The following is a 14,230-nucleotide window of genomic DNA, read 5'->3' as shown; positions in this document are numbered from 1 at the left end:
AGAGTTGACCACTCACCATACACACAGACTATGTATAATCTAGTATTTCTGTCCTTTTGCCATGCCTTCCTAAGCATCTGTTGGCAAATAAATCAGTCACTCTGGATACCAGCCATGATGCAAGAGCATATTTACCTGAATAGATATTTTTTAGGATTTTATCAGTAATCCCTGGGATATTTCACCCAAATAGATGTGAGAGATGTCCAGGATAACTTGTCTGTGTAAATCTTAAGCTTCACATATTTGACAGTGAAGGGTCTGATATCCTTGCTAAAACTGAAAGTTTTGACCACTTTGCAGATGGAGTTCAAGATGCTAGATATGTAGAAATGGATTCAGGACCGTGAGATGGAATATGTGCTATAAAAAGGGCTCTTGGGCTGCATCAACAGTCCTTAGTTTCCTCCTGAGCACACATGGGAGCACACACACCTTTGTGGGTTTGCGAGGACTAAGCTGTATTTTGTATTTAGCTCTGCAGAGATACTCAGTAGCCTTCGATTTCCCCACCAGTGCGTTGCCCTTGTCTCTAGCACTGCTGGCTGCTTTCTGAGCACAGGATGGGTCTGTTGGCAAGGCAGGTCTTGCCTGCTAGTTTTGCTGGGCAGATTTTTTAAGGTGCTTTTGAGTTGACCATCCCTTTTTGCAGGTGTCACATACAAAACGAGAACCTTATTCCAGCTGGATAAGCGGCCTGTCTGGAGGACAGTGGTGCAGCTTGTGCCTCCTGCATTTGGGTTTGGGGGTGATGCCTTATTTGAGCGTTTTGGGTGCTTGCTGAGCCCTGTCTCTCTGACAGCTTTCGTATTAGATATGAGGAGTTGCTTAATGTGGGCATCTGGGGTTGGACAGGTGCTGTTGACAAAGATTAATTGTTCAGACAGCTGCTGCTGTCCAGACATACAGCACACAGGTACATAGGCACATAGCAATAAATAAATAAAAAATAAATAGCACATAGGCAATATGTTCCTTCGACACTAGGGCTGACCTGTCTCAGTGCCTGAAGTGTGTTTTCATATCTGATATTAGCCAAGGCAGCTAGAGGAGAGGAGGATAAAACGCCCTGAGCCTTGGTATCGCCGTCTTCTCTGTCTCTGTAGTAGTGGTTACTAGCTACATAACAGCGCAGAGCAGATTGCTGGAACACTGCCTGTCTTACCCTTTTTGTTTGCATAATGCCTGTTATTTGTATTCATCTTCATAAAATTTGGATATCTAGATTTTCATTGATAGATAATGCATTATATAAATGAGTCTGGAGCAAGACATGGCATTGGCTAGACTTAAGAAACAGGGAGTTTGAGCAGAGAATGGGTTTCCCTTTCTAAAACCTCCATTTCTGATTGATTTTAGAGATCTGAACTTCACTTTTGTGGGTGTCACAAGGCTTTTTTCAGAGCCTGCAGGACTTGGGAACCACGGACCCCATGGGCAGTATGAGGCTGGTCCGAGCAGCCAGCACCCCAGCAGGCAGCGGCTCTCTCCTGGAAGGGGACTCCTGGTTCCCACAGCTGCTTACCCTCAAAGTGAGAATTCATGGTTTAATTTTGGGAAAGGGGAAGCAGCAGAAGACCCACGCGTTGCTCAGTCAGCGCAGTGTCGTTATTGCCAGGATTTCAAGGTGTGTTTCATCCCTGCAGGCCTCCTGACCAGACCGCAGCCCGTGGCAGGTCGTTTCTCATTTGTCGGTGTTACAAAGCCCATCACCGTGCTCATGTCGATGCGTGACCCCAGCTCTCAGCCTCCCTCTCCGGAGGCAGGCTGGTAGCTCGCAGAGCAGGGTAACTTCTCTCAGTCAGTGCCATTCCTAGCGTCCCTTGGGTTAATCAGCCTCCTTCTCCTGCCTGACTCACTCAGTGCCATCATGATACGTTTGACATCACCATCATTTCCATGTTTAGTGAGTTATATATTTTTTTAAATGCTCTGTGACACTTTCAAATGAAGCAGGTAGAAAAAGTAGATCTTGTAAACGCAGGAACATCTGGTGCTTGCATGTTTTGTTCAACGACTTCGTGAAATTAATGCAGTCCTAAAGTGGAGAAGAAAAATTACACGCTGAACTTAGGAGTTAATTAGCTCTAGCGCCCAGGTGTTTGAAAACAAGGTTCGGATTGTCGTGTCGGTCTGACTGGAGGTTTTCTCGTGCCTGGCATGTTCCCAGGTCACTTTGCTGAAGCATAGTGGAGCCAGAGCTGATGCTGGAAGAGGAGCAGGCTTTTGTGATTGCTTTCTTCCCACACGTGAAGAGGCTTTTTTAGACATTTACCTGACAAGTTAGCTAGCACAGCATAAAGTTTGTTACCCAGCAGTGTGTGTAACATTTCTTCTGCTCAGAAAACAACAGGATCAGAGGAAATTACAGTCTGAGGGTTTGAAAAAAACTTGTAGGGGCTTCGTGAGGAGCATCAGATAAGGAGCATCAAATAAAAAAACTCCAGTTCCCTGGCTAATTCAGCTCTACCAGAGCCATAATAGAAATCTTAAGCTGTTGTAAGAATTACTGGCAAGGTACAGAGCAAAATTTTAAGGAAAAGAAGATAAATAATAAAATCTATCCTTATTTTTTGTGTTTGTATACTGTTCCTACTTCAAACTGTGTAAACTTAATCCTATTTTGACCTTTTTTCCTCAGGTTCTGGTGCCTAGCTTAGGAAATGCAGCCTCCAATGTACTAAATGTCATCCTGTCTGAAATGTGTAACAGCATGACCTGTGTTCAGAGAGCTGCACCTTTTTAACATGAGGTGTTAAAGAAAGGTGAAGCTGGCTGGTGTGAATACCTGCCAAGTGTCCTTGCATGTAATAACTACCCATAATAAACGTGGCAGCAGGTATGAGCTGGGCATGAAAGCATCAGAATAAACACTTTCGTGTTTAAACGTCAAGTTCCAGAAAACTTATTAAACTTGCTTTGTTTGCTGCTGAGTTCAGTGGATAAACATAAAGAACCCTTTGTCGAGTTCAGAACGTGCTTTAAAAATCCGGAGGTGTTTTGCAGGTCATTAATGCTGCACTGGCTCTGGCTGCTAAACCCCAAAGCAAGCTGGCTCAAGAAAACATGGAGCTCTTCAAAGAGCAGTGGGAGAAGCAGGTCCGCGTGCTGACCGACGCCGTCGATGACATAACTTCCATTGATGACTTCCTGGCCGTATCAGGTAAGGGGGTGACCTGAGACACAGTCCTTCTCGTAACTGAGCTTATTCCTGGGAATAAGAGCCTTCTGGAGCCTTCCCTGGTGTTTGGAAGGGATGGTGTTGGTACACTTCACCTGGCACGCGTTGTCTGCTGCCGAGTGTGGTGTAAAAATAGAGCGGGAGTTGTTGGCACAAAGAGAAAAGGTATTTTTCCAAGTGTGAAAACAGTGATAGTTTAGTTAGCAGGTACTCTGGAAACTTGTCATTGCACTTACAGAGTGAGCATGCATAAATGTATATATTTACATGTCAGTAGACAGATCCGCTTAAATATAGTGGAAGACACTTCATGTCTCTGGATCTTGAATCGCGAGCTGAGCTTCCAGTGAGTTGCCATGTAGCTGCTGGAGACAAGCCTCACTGCTAACACTGGGGGAAGTAGAAAATGTTAACATTCAAGTTAGGAACTAGCAGAAAAAAGGATCCCTCAGTTCAACTCAGACTCTTCTTACAAAAACAAAAATTAATATCAAACTATGATCATACAAGTTAATTAAAACTGTTCATACAGAAAATGTTCTGTGAATATTTTTAATCCCGCCAGTTCTCCTAACGTTTTTAAAGAAGATCATATGCTTATCATGATACAGTAATAATTCCTTTTGTCACAGTGCTTGCCGAGATAACCTGTTTTATCAGCATCAAGTGATAAAGACCCACTAGTAGCTGCAGTGACCTAGAAATAATAGGGGCATTTTTATTTTCACGTCCTCTAATTCTACTGTAGTCAGAAGACACAGTGATATAACCACATGAATTGTGCCCGCACTAGCTTTCACAAATTACCGCTACAAGTTGAGGGTCTGATTTTCCTAGTGCAAACAGACTGGAGCATCTCCAGTGACCTAGAAACCCCAGCCGTAAAAAGAGATTTTAGAGAAGGATGTGTGGGATCAGAGGTACCAAGTGAACATACCTAGAAAATGTACATGAAATACTGAGGTCCTGAATTAAAAGACCCTCTTTTTAAAAAAAATATTCAAAATAAATTTAAAAAGGTAGTGTTTCTACAAAGAGTCACCTGTTTACATGGTTTATTGTGGTTCCCTGGGTTCTGAACACAAAGTTTCTTTGCAGTGAGTTAGCAGAAACTTTCTGCACAATTGCATGTCCTCCTTCTCTCTCTCTTTCTGCGTGCTCTTCGTTGCAGCATCAGTTGAAATGGCACAGCTGCAAGGAGCCTATTTCTGGGGAAATATATTTAGAGAGAATTGCGTGCTGAAGTTCACGGCTCCATTTGGAGTTTGCCCACAAGTGTGCAAAACATTTCAAAGAGAAAAAATTGTCAGTCTGTGAAAACGCAGCCCGTATAGAGCCACCTGGCTGTGTTCACTTAGAGGTGTGCCTCAAAATGGGGCAAACCACTGGGACTGGATGGTCCCTTTCCCCATGTAGGTCCCTCAAAGAGATGGGTACCTGCTTTTGAGGGACTGGATGCAGTGCTGGCCCATTGTTGAATTGCTCTGAGAAGTGTCAAGGGTTTGGCGATAGGCTGGGACCCTTTCTGTGCTGGGGTGACGGCAGGCTGGCTCGCAGACAGCGCGCCTCCTGGGTGTGCGTGCCCCCCAAAACGGTGCCAGGGCAGTGCTGTGGTTTGGGACTGCTTCAGATGCTCAAGTGCATCCAGCAATTATTTGGGTTTGCTGCGCTATCAAAGAGATGTTTGAAAAATATTAAAGCAATAAATATTGCTTCGAGTATTATTTGTTTTAACTTTGATAAATGTTTTCCATATAAATGCCACCACTCCAATTCTCTGCTAAAAGCCTAAATGTGTCTTTGGATAAGATTGTGATGGGTATGATTTATGCCAGGTTCCTTGTGGGGTTATTAGGATCTTCGTGCACAGAAGGGTTTATATTGATAACTAACTGGGATGTAAGCAAAATTAAAAAGCATTCTTGTAGGTCTGTGTGTGTGTGTATAATATCACATTCCTACAATGTTGTGCTGTCTAGCAGAAAGTGTATGCTTTGTTGTCCGATTTAGGCTGGAATTGTATTAATTGTGCAGGCTCGATGAAAGATGTGCTGGGTTTAGGTATGTGCAGGATATTGTACAAGAACCAGGAAACTTAAACGCGCAGTGTTGCAGATAAGCTTGCAGGTTACAACATTTAATGAAGACCCTAGGACAAGAAAGGCTCTGCTGAGTTAGGACAACGGTCTGGCAGTGGCTGATTGTCAGTGCATAGGAAATTCAGAGCAGCAGACTCCTACAGCCTAAACATCTTTCCTGAGCGCTCCCAGCCAGGTGTGGTTTGCAGTCCAGGGAGCTCCAGCATCAGAGGTGATAGCTGCTGAGCGGTTCTTGCCAGACTTTTCTCACTTCAGCATGTGTGAGTTGCTCTTTTGACCATTACAAACTGCTGACATCTCCAGCATCTGGTGCAAAATTCGCACCCTAACTGTGCCCTGTGTGAAGAACCTCCTTATTTTTGAAACATCGCCTGTTCACTTCATTTGATGCCTCGTTGTAGAAGGTGGTGAACAGTTTTTTCCCTTTTCAGTTTCTTCATGCTGTTTGTAAATGTACAGACTTCTGTCGTATGCTTACTCAGTCATCTCTTAATCGACTGCAAAGACTTTGCCTGTTTCGTTCCTCATTTCAGAGCTGTTCTGTACCTCGTGTAATACTTATCCGCTTGTCAGTCCCCTCCCTAGCTCTCTGCACGTGTTTGTGTTCCCACTGACTCTTCTTCAGGGCAGTTGCTGATGGCACCATGTAATCGTCACATTCAGTGCTTTAAAATCACCTGGATTTCCTTCCAAATGTCTTAAAACCCATCCCATGTGCTGCCTCCTGTTCTTCTGGAGCTGACAGAGGTGTAAGCTAGAGGTTGCCCATCACGATGGTGCTGATCTTAAGAGCCTGTGGCTGAACACTTCATGGTCCCAGTGATTATCCTTCTTCATTACAAAATGCATCCTGTATTTTGAAATGTATGAATGTGCAAGTATTAGGATTATAACAATGTCTACTGACACTACAGCTTCACCTGGTTCGCCAGCGTCCCTTGTCAAGAAAAGGTCCACAGTGGAAATGGTTCTGAGCCCTTCCCCAGGGATCACAGCAGAAAAGCAGGGTTATATTTTTGCATCTGTGGCTTCAGCTTCTGGATGTTGCTCCACATTTCGGTCCTCCTTTAGCCTCCAGACCCCCTGGCTGACTTCTTAGGATGCTTGGGGAAGGAGTTCGTGATTGCTGTGATGGGGAGGCGGTGGAAGGCATGTTGAGGTGGTGGACTGAGGAGTGACAGGCATGGGAACTTCGAACTGTTACCTTTTCACTGTTCGTTGTATTTCTTCGTTTGCTCTAAAAATATTTTTATTGGAAAAATGTGGTCTTTCCACTTTATCCTCTCTTACCTCGTTACCAAACCACACCATTTTTTTCCCTACGCTTCCTCGGGTAGGACACGATCCCTTTGCTGTTGCTGCTGTTCCGTTCTGTGTTACCTTCCATTGCTGTGAGATTTTTCTCCTGCTCAGCAGCACGGAAGCTGCGAGCTTTGATGTAGGACAGCTCTGTAACGTCCCTGCAGGTACTGGCGGTGAACCTGTGTGTCAGCATTTCCTCGGCGCTGCCACCCTGGCCTCAGCAGATGGCATTTTGTGCCAGACACTCGTGGTCCATATGCCTGTAGGACAGGTAGTAGTGTGTGTATATACGAGCACAAAGAACAGTGTCAAGTCTTATTTGTTATCATCCAGCTGGAGAATATAGCCTGAGTAGATGCACCTGACAGCCCCGCACATCCCCGGGGCCCCTCGCAGACTTCCCTGGGGAGGATTATCTGTCTTCCCCAGAATTACCTTTCTGGCCACTTTGCATTTGCAAAAGACATTAGATGATCAGCCAGCATTTAGATACCCATCCTCATTTTGTCAGTGCCTTTTATTAAAGTTCATATCATCTGAAGAGGCTTTTCAATGTCTGGGGCTTACTTTATCCTTGTAGGAATTCAGGCAATAAACAGTCTCTGTTTTGGCCTGACACTGATGCTTTTCTTTTTGTTTTTGTAACTTGCAGGGATGTCTGTCTCTTGCTTCAAATACCGAAACTGTGTGTGCTCCTTGCTGGAGCTCTTGTAGCGTGGCTGTCTGCTCACTGAGTTGTCAGATTACTGATGAACCTGCACTTTCCTCTCTTAGGGCCACATCCTGCCCTCAGCTGAACTTGCTCATTCTGAGTTGCTTCAGAGGTGTTTCGCAAGTGTAACTTTTGTCCAGGCTGCTTACAGAAGTCTTGCAATATTGCATCTGGCTCTGTTAATTTTATGTAAATTATGCAGGACTCTTCCAGCACCAGTCCTTCCAGCCAGTTCATACAAATCCTCTATCAGCCAACTCAACGGGCTGCTCGGCTCTACCAGCTCTTGCAAAATGTCTCTTTTACTACCTGTGTAGGGAATAAAAGCCGCTTCAGTAGCACAGATTGGCAGCGTGGTGTGATTAAGGCAATGGTAAGTAATGCTGGAAACTATTTAAGGGACACAGCAGAAATGTTTCCAAGGAGGTTTCTTACAAAGCAGCAGAAATGTTGGATTGCGATGTCAAATCATTGGTACTGATACATTAAAGAAGTGCCTAACAGAGTTTGGAAAACCTCCTGGGTAGGTGTCAGCAGATGAGCATCCAAACCTCGTTAGGCATCCTCAGAAATCTCTTAAGGGTTTTTACTCATTTGGACCTCTTGAGCTTGATAAATGAGGGGAAAATATCTCTGTATAAAAATGTATATTCTGAAAGTAAATTACAAACGGAGGTTTTGGCTTTATTTTCTGTTTTCTTGGGAGGCAGTGAGCACTCTGGTGCTGGAACGCTTTCTGCATAAATCACTGCATATGTTGCATGTCTCGAAAGTGTATCCAGGACTAACAGTGTAATACTCTGCTGGTATGTGTCTGGTTGTAGGAAAACACTATGTAGGAAGCTAGAAATGTGCAACAAGCACCCCAGTCTGCCAGGGCATTAGTGGATGAGGTGTGGCACTGGGGCCGGTGCCTCATCGTCCCACCCCCGTATAATGACAGCGGGAGTGGCTTGCAAATATTTGGAGTGAGGGCTTCGGCAGTCGAGGGGAGGAATATGGAAAGAAACAAGTTTAGGGAGAGTTCGGCTGAACTCAACTTTTCTGTTGGTAAAATAGAGTACAAAGAGGGTACAAGAATGTTGGATGCCACCAGATGAATGGACTGACATTTGTTTGACAGCCGGTTTGGAAGGGCAGCTGTTTGCTGGTTGTAGCAAGGCTAAAAATTAATGCTGTACAGCATCTGTCTGGAGGTCTTTTAGCGCAGGTCACAAACTGAGAAATTGTAATGCTGATGTGCATGGCAGAAAAGAAGATATTAGTGTCTAAATCTTCCTTCTTTTACCACCAGAGAACCATATTTTAGAAGATGTAAACAAATGCGTCATTGCTCTCCAAGAAAAAGATGTTGATGGCTTAGACCGCACAGCTGGTGCAATCCGAGGACGTGCTGCTAGAGTCATTCATGTTGTCACTTCTGAAATGGATAACTACGAGCCCGGAGTCTACACTGAGAAGGTGTTGGAAGCAACGAAGTTACTGTCCAACACAGGTAAGAGTGGTTCCTCCAGGACCCCTGAGTTTGTATTGCTTACAAGTGGATGGGCAGATGGATCCTAATGTACCCGTGAAATCTATTAACAACTCCATTTACATACTATAATGAAAATTAGTGGGAGTTATTTGCAGAGCTGTTGCAAAATGAGAAAAGTAATTTTGCTTTGTTGACTGGCTCAAAACGCAGCAATGCAAAAGGTCTCCCTGGATGTGCCGGCTGTCGTTGACTGAGCCGCAGAAAGTCAGAGTACCAGAGGGTGAGTCAGGGCCTGAAGGATATGCTGACCATCTTGCAGCACTGTACCCAGGTCTGAAAAGGTTTCTGTTGCACTGACCCAGCAGAATGGAGAGTAAATTTTGTAATAGTCTGTAGAGCTTTTAAAAGAAGCCTTGTAGGTACTCGTCCCCCACCCCATAACAAATGTGGGTGTTGCCTGTGAACTAGCTGGTAACATCCATGTAGGGTAAGGAATGATTCCGGTAGCTTCAATGAGTGCTGTGCCAAGCGTTGGTTGTTGTTTTTATTTTAATTACAACTTTGATGAAGAATCACTGAGGTGACACTGAGGAACCGAACAGACTGTAAATGGTTCTGTGATGTTCTTCCTGTGGCTGCAGTGAGTCACTGGAGCACAGAAGTGCAAACTGCCCTGCCTCAGTGGCTTGTTCAACTTGAGCTTCATGGCTCCCCCCCATTGATGTGTATCTGCAGGGGTTGTTAAATAAACACTTAAAGTTTTATCCCATGGATTCTAACTGCTTCCCTGGGTGTTTTCCCCTTGTTCACGACAAGGGTGTGATAAACTTTTCACTGTGCAGGGGGGAGGAACAAATAGCAGCAGAGTAAACAGAAAACGAAATGAAGTTAAGGCTGGAGCAACAGCATTGGTATTCATTTGTAACAAATGTTTTGAGTTTAAAGGGAACCATTGGAGAATTTCCAGTAGTAGTTAACAATGAGACATGCACATGGGGGTATGTAGCGTCAAATGGTATTGGGGAGGGGACTGACTGTTGGTTTGTGTCCTTAATACAGTTATGCCACGGTTTACCGAGCAAGTAGAAGCTGCTGTGGAAGCACTGAGTTCAGACCCTGCTCAGCCAATGGATGAAAATGAGTTTATCGATGCTTCACGACTGGTGTACGATGGAATAAGAGATATCCGGAAAGCTGTACTGATGATCAGAGTGAGTGCAACTTTACTGAACACCTCTCTTATTCTCCACTCACTTTCCCCCACCTTTATTGAACTGACATGCATCAGTTTTATTCAGAGCAGACAGCGTAAGATTTTCATTTATCTCATACTAACATTCTCAGTGTAAAAACTGCTAATCACTCCGTGTAGTACTGCAGAAGTACGTTTTGACTCAAATTCATTAAAGAGATCTGAGTATCAATGATAGCCATGAGTGGTGATGCTAAATGCTCTTCACACATCTTCTATAAAATCGTGTTAATGCCTTGCTTATTAATGTGCTAAAATCGGTGACCTTTGATTTAACAATAGCGAGTGGATTCCTGGTATAGACACTTTTTGATGCTTTGAGAGCGTAGAAACAAAACCTGATGTCTCTTAAGCAAATTTTGAGAATTAATGATAGTTAGCTGAAAACAGGTTTAGGTGAGCTCAGCTATAGTTCTCTGTATGTTTCTATAGCATGTGATTCATTAATTAGCTAGACGCATTGAACAGGGACCAGTTGATGGAAGCTTTGTCTCTTCTGTACATGCATGTTTCATTCAGGTGCAGTTGGTGTCCTACTTGCTGGTAGGTCAGGCAGCATTGGTCTGATGGGGGAGGCATCAGGTGAAGAAGCAGAAGAGCTCCTGCAGTTAATTGCAGGGATGCAGAAAAGAAAGTTCTGGTTGAGGCTGACCTATTGGCTGATTCCCTGAATATTAGCATGGTAAAAATGGTCAGGAGCTAGACACAGCAAAGATAAATGTAGTGGTTTTATTCCTTGTTTCCTTTTTTCCTTGTACCCCTGTGACTCTAATGTAAATGCCTTGCAGATAAACTCTCGTCATCTTTCAGAGTGGTAACCATTGCAGATGCATTTTGGTGATAAGCAAATTGACAAAATACAGCCACAGAATATATGTGATTATAGTAACCATTGCAAGACTATCTTCCGTGTTTGCTGCTTAAAGCAAAGAATCGGACAGAAAATCAGAAAAGCTGGCAGCCACGTATGTGCTCTCCACAGAATTTTCTTCATACTTATGCCCAGGATTTACAGACAGCCAACGTTATATGAAGATATCAATGCTTTCCTGCTATGCAGACAAACTAATTGGATTCACCCCCTGCTAGAGTCCTTGTTATTCAGGGCATGAAAGTACGACTGCCAATTCCACGCTGCCGGTAATTAGCAGAGCTGGCAGTGCCAGGAATCCTGACATCTCCCCTCGCGCCGTGCCTCCGATGTCAGGGTGCCACGGCTGCATCGTGGCTGCCAAGAGCTAACGGCAGCACGCTGCTGACACATCGGTGACCTATAAAAAAAGTCAGAATGTTAGTATTTGTTGTCCAAAGGGCTTGAAGGTATAGAAAGTACTTGGGCTAAAAGAGAAGGTGCCAGACCACTGCTTCTCCAGGACGTTGTGACTGAGCCCCAGGAGTAACCATGCTTGCAGGGGGCTGCTGGCGCAAACGAGCTGGTTCACTTGTTCTTTATAGAAACTGGAAGGAAAAGTCATTCCAACACCTACTTTTTGTGCTTAGGCAGCCTGTTTTCAGAATTTAAATCTTACTGTACCTGTAGGTTATTGAAATAAAGCTCTTTTCTCCCTGATGCCCAGGCAATCTTCCATCAGCCCCCAGAGCAGTTTTTGCCTTTGGCTGTGGGATAGATGGGAAGAGAAGGGGCTTGAATACTATAAGCATTTCTCTAAAGATGCAGCAGAATAGTTTTGTTTTGGTTTTTAACTTTTTTTTTTAAATTCTGACACACCGATCTACTCATTAGTATATGTCCTTACTCTGATTTTGTGGATATACTCTATTAAAGGCGTGGAAAGGAGCTGGAGGCTGAAATTCTCTAGGTCTTGGTTGTCAGCCTAGTCAGCCACCTTTGCTTTCTGGCAATTGTTTTGTGTAACTCTTTATTTTAAGTGTATTGCAAGATGTCTGTATTGGAAAACAAGTTTATAAAAATCAAATCATAGGAAAGAAATCGGAAGAACGGGGACTTTATTTGCATCTTGTCTATTAATCACAGCTCATTGCATTTATCAGTGAAGTTCTTTGTTGATCCAGCTCTGCAAAATTGTCATGAAGTGCCACTCTAGGCAAAGATGTAGTATTTTAACAAACATGCTGTTTAAACTGGTAAGCTGTATAAAATTTTTGCCAGCTGTAGACTGGCAGTAACAAAAATAAATTCTAGGCAAGCAGGAACTAGGTCAGATGAGTTTAGCCTACAGCATAAAAGCTGGCCCTTACTAGCTAAAAATTTTAAGCTTTTCCTGGGGGATAAGAATAAATTTCGATACATTTTGTCTGTTGTTAATTCAGTCGATGCTTTGATTCATAATTGTGCTAAAGAAGACATCTGTGGTTGTGAATCAGGGCTTGAAGTTATATGTAATTTTAGCTTCAGAATGTCAGGTGAGGCTTTTACTGTTAACCAAGTCACAAATGGTGAGATTCATTTTGTAAAGGCTTTTTGTGTGTGTGTCTTTCAACTCTTGAGTGCATTAGTATCCTCTGACAAATGCCAGATGTTTAGTTACTGGTCAGTAATTTTGGGGATCCCTATCATGTTTAACCTGAGCAGTCACGTGTATGTAGTCACACATGTTGATAAGCTGGGTATGGTGCTAATTTACCTTTTTGATGAAAACACTGAATAATTTTTTTTTTCAGTAACTTATTTCCATTCTCTCTTTGCTCTTTAGAGCCATTTAATCTGTTGTTTGACTCTTACTGAATTTATCTTTCCTTAGACTCCTGAAGAGTTGGATGATTCTGACTTTGAGACTGAGGATTTTGATGTCCGAAGCAGAACGAGCATTCAGACTGAAGATGATCAGCTCATTGCTGGACAAAGTGCAAGGGTAAGGAAGAAACTTGAGTATTACAAAAGTGTGTCCCACCTTCAAGAAACAATTTAGCTTGCCTTGAAAATCCAACTTATTTTACCTTCTTTGGTGAAAACATTGGATCAGAAAACAGACATTCTTTGTTTCTAATTGTCTTCTGAAAAGGAGTTTAAGGGAAATGTAGCAGTGTTGGTCTCATGGACATCACAGGCGTCTGCATTTTATCTTGAAAGTTCTGTAAGATCAAAATCCTTTTAATACCGATGAACTACTTGATACTTTGGCATCAGATATTGTAGTAGGCACTGCCATTTAGTTAGGCAAGTGAGTTTCTGCAGGGAGATATGGGGCAAATAATTCCATTGTACAAACATTTTTTTACAACAGGCAAATACTAAATTTGTGGGCAAGAAGTAGGTAACTTCACGGTTAAGGCATTTTTTACAAAATGTCTTCTTACGCATGTGTTTGGCCACTGAGCATTTAATCAAGATGATGTTCGAAGCAGCTTGAAAATGAAATAATTTAAACTAACCACATTCCCTATGACTGTTAAAAATGAAAGCATTGATATGCAATATATAATCATTAATAGATTAAAACTTTAAATTGGTACATTGAGGGAAAAACAAGCCTTACGTATTGTTTTTATTTCACATGTTCCTTTCTGGATCAATAACAATTTTATCCTCTTGGGGAAAGTGCCATGAAAGATTTTCGAGAAGGCTCTTTTGGTCTGAAACCAGCCAAGGAGTAGTGAGGCCTTATTTATCAAACTTCTGCCACATTGGCTTTGGAATTGCACTAACTCAGAGTGGTTTTTATGCTCTCCTTCCTTGGGCAAGCACTCTATTCCTATATCCCTCTTCCCCCTTCTATTTAAATGCAGACATTTCTAATTTACCTTTTAGTACCGCAGCTGCCAGATGCTTTTTCATCCTAAGACTCCTTTTCGTGTGCTCCTGGAGGCATGAAGGCCCCTAGTATTTAAGAAGGCAAGGGCATTGAGACTTACACAGGCTGTAAACCTGGTGTAATAGATTTTATTCAGGAGTAAGCACATATTCTTTATTTTCACTTACTCTTTTCTCAGCGTGCACGCTTCTAAATAGCATTTCTAGTGTTTTGCAGGAAAGAGATTCATAATGTTTCTTTTGTGCATTCCAACACTGAAAGATACCCAAGTGGATCTTGCTTTTAAAACTCTTAAATTTTATAGAAAAAGCAAGTCCCTCCTCTTCATGCAGTTTTTCTTTGAGGGATAGCAACATGTGGCAAACTTGCACATTTTTTTACTATGCACTGCCCATGTTTCAGATGTCAACTTGTCTTTCTGGGCACTTTTTCTTCTCTGGTGCTGGTAGTAATGCATACAGCATAAACTTGGT

The 14,230-nt window shown here is 42.9% G+C and overlaps 1 protein-coding gene across 3 annotated transcripts in view; it reads left to right on the top strand.

The window, feature by feature from the left end:
* CTNNA1 (catenin alpha 1) overlaps window positions 1–14,230 on the top strand; it is a 115,146-nt gene that overhangs the window by 89,112 nt on the left and 11,804 nt on the right. For all 3 annotated transcript variants that reach the window (XM_040573103.1, XM_040573104.1, XM_040573106.1), the window contains exons 11-14: window positions 3,007–3,163; window positions 8,589–8,789; window positions 9,831–9,982; window positions 12,747–12,857. In XM_040573103.1, coding sequence (XP_040429037.1) covers window positions 3,007–3,163; window positions 8,589–8,789; window positions 9,831–9,982; window positions 12,747–12,857 — 621 coding nt within the window. The remainder of the gene's footprint in view (window positions 1–3,006; window positions 3,164–8,588; window positions 8,790–9,830; window positions 9,983–12,746; window positions 12,858–14,230) is intronic.

The sequence above is a fragment of the Cygnus olor genome, chromosome 14, assembly GCF_009769625.2.
Source record: "Cygnus olor isolate bCygOlo1 chromosome 14, bCygOlo1.pri.v2, whole genome shotgun sequence".
In the NCBI taxonomy this organism is placed as follows: Eukaryota; Metazoa; Chordata; class Aves; order Anseriformes; family Anatidae; genus Cygnus; species Cygnus olor.
The sequence above is the reverse complement of the archived record's forward strand: the minus strand, read 5'-3'. Positions and strand labels throughout refer to the sequence as shown.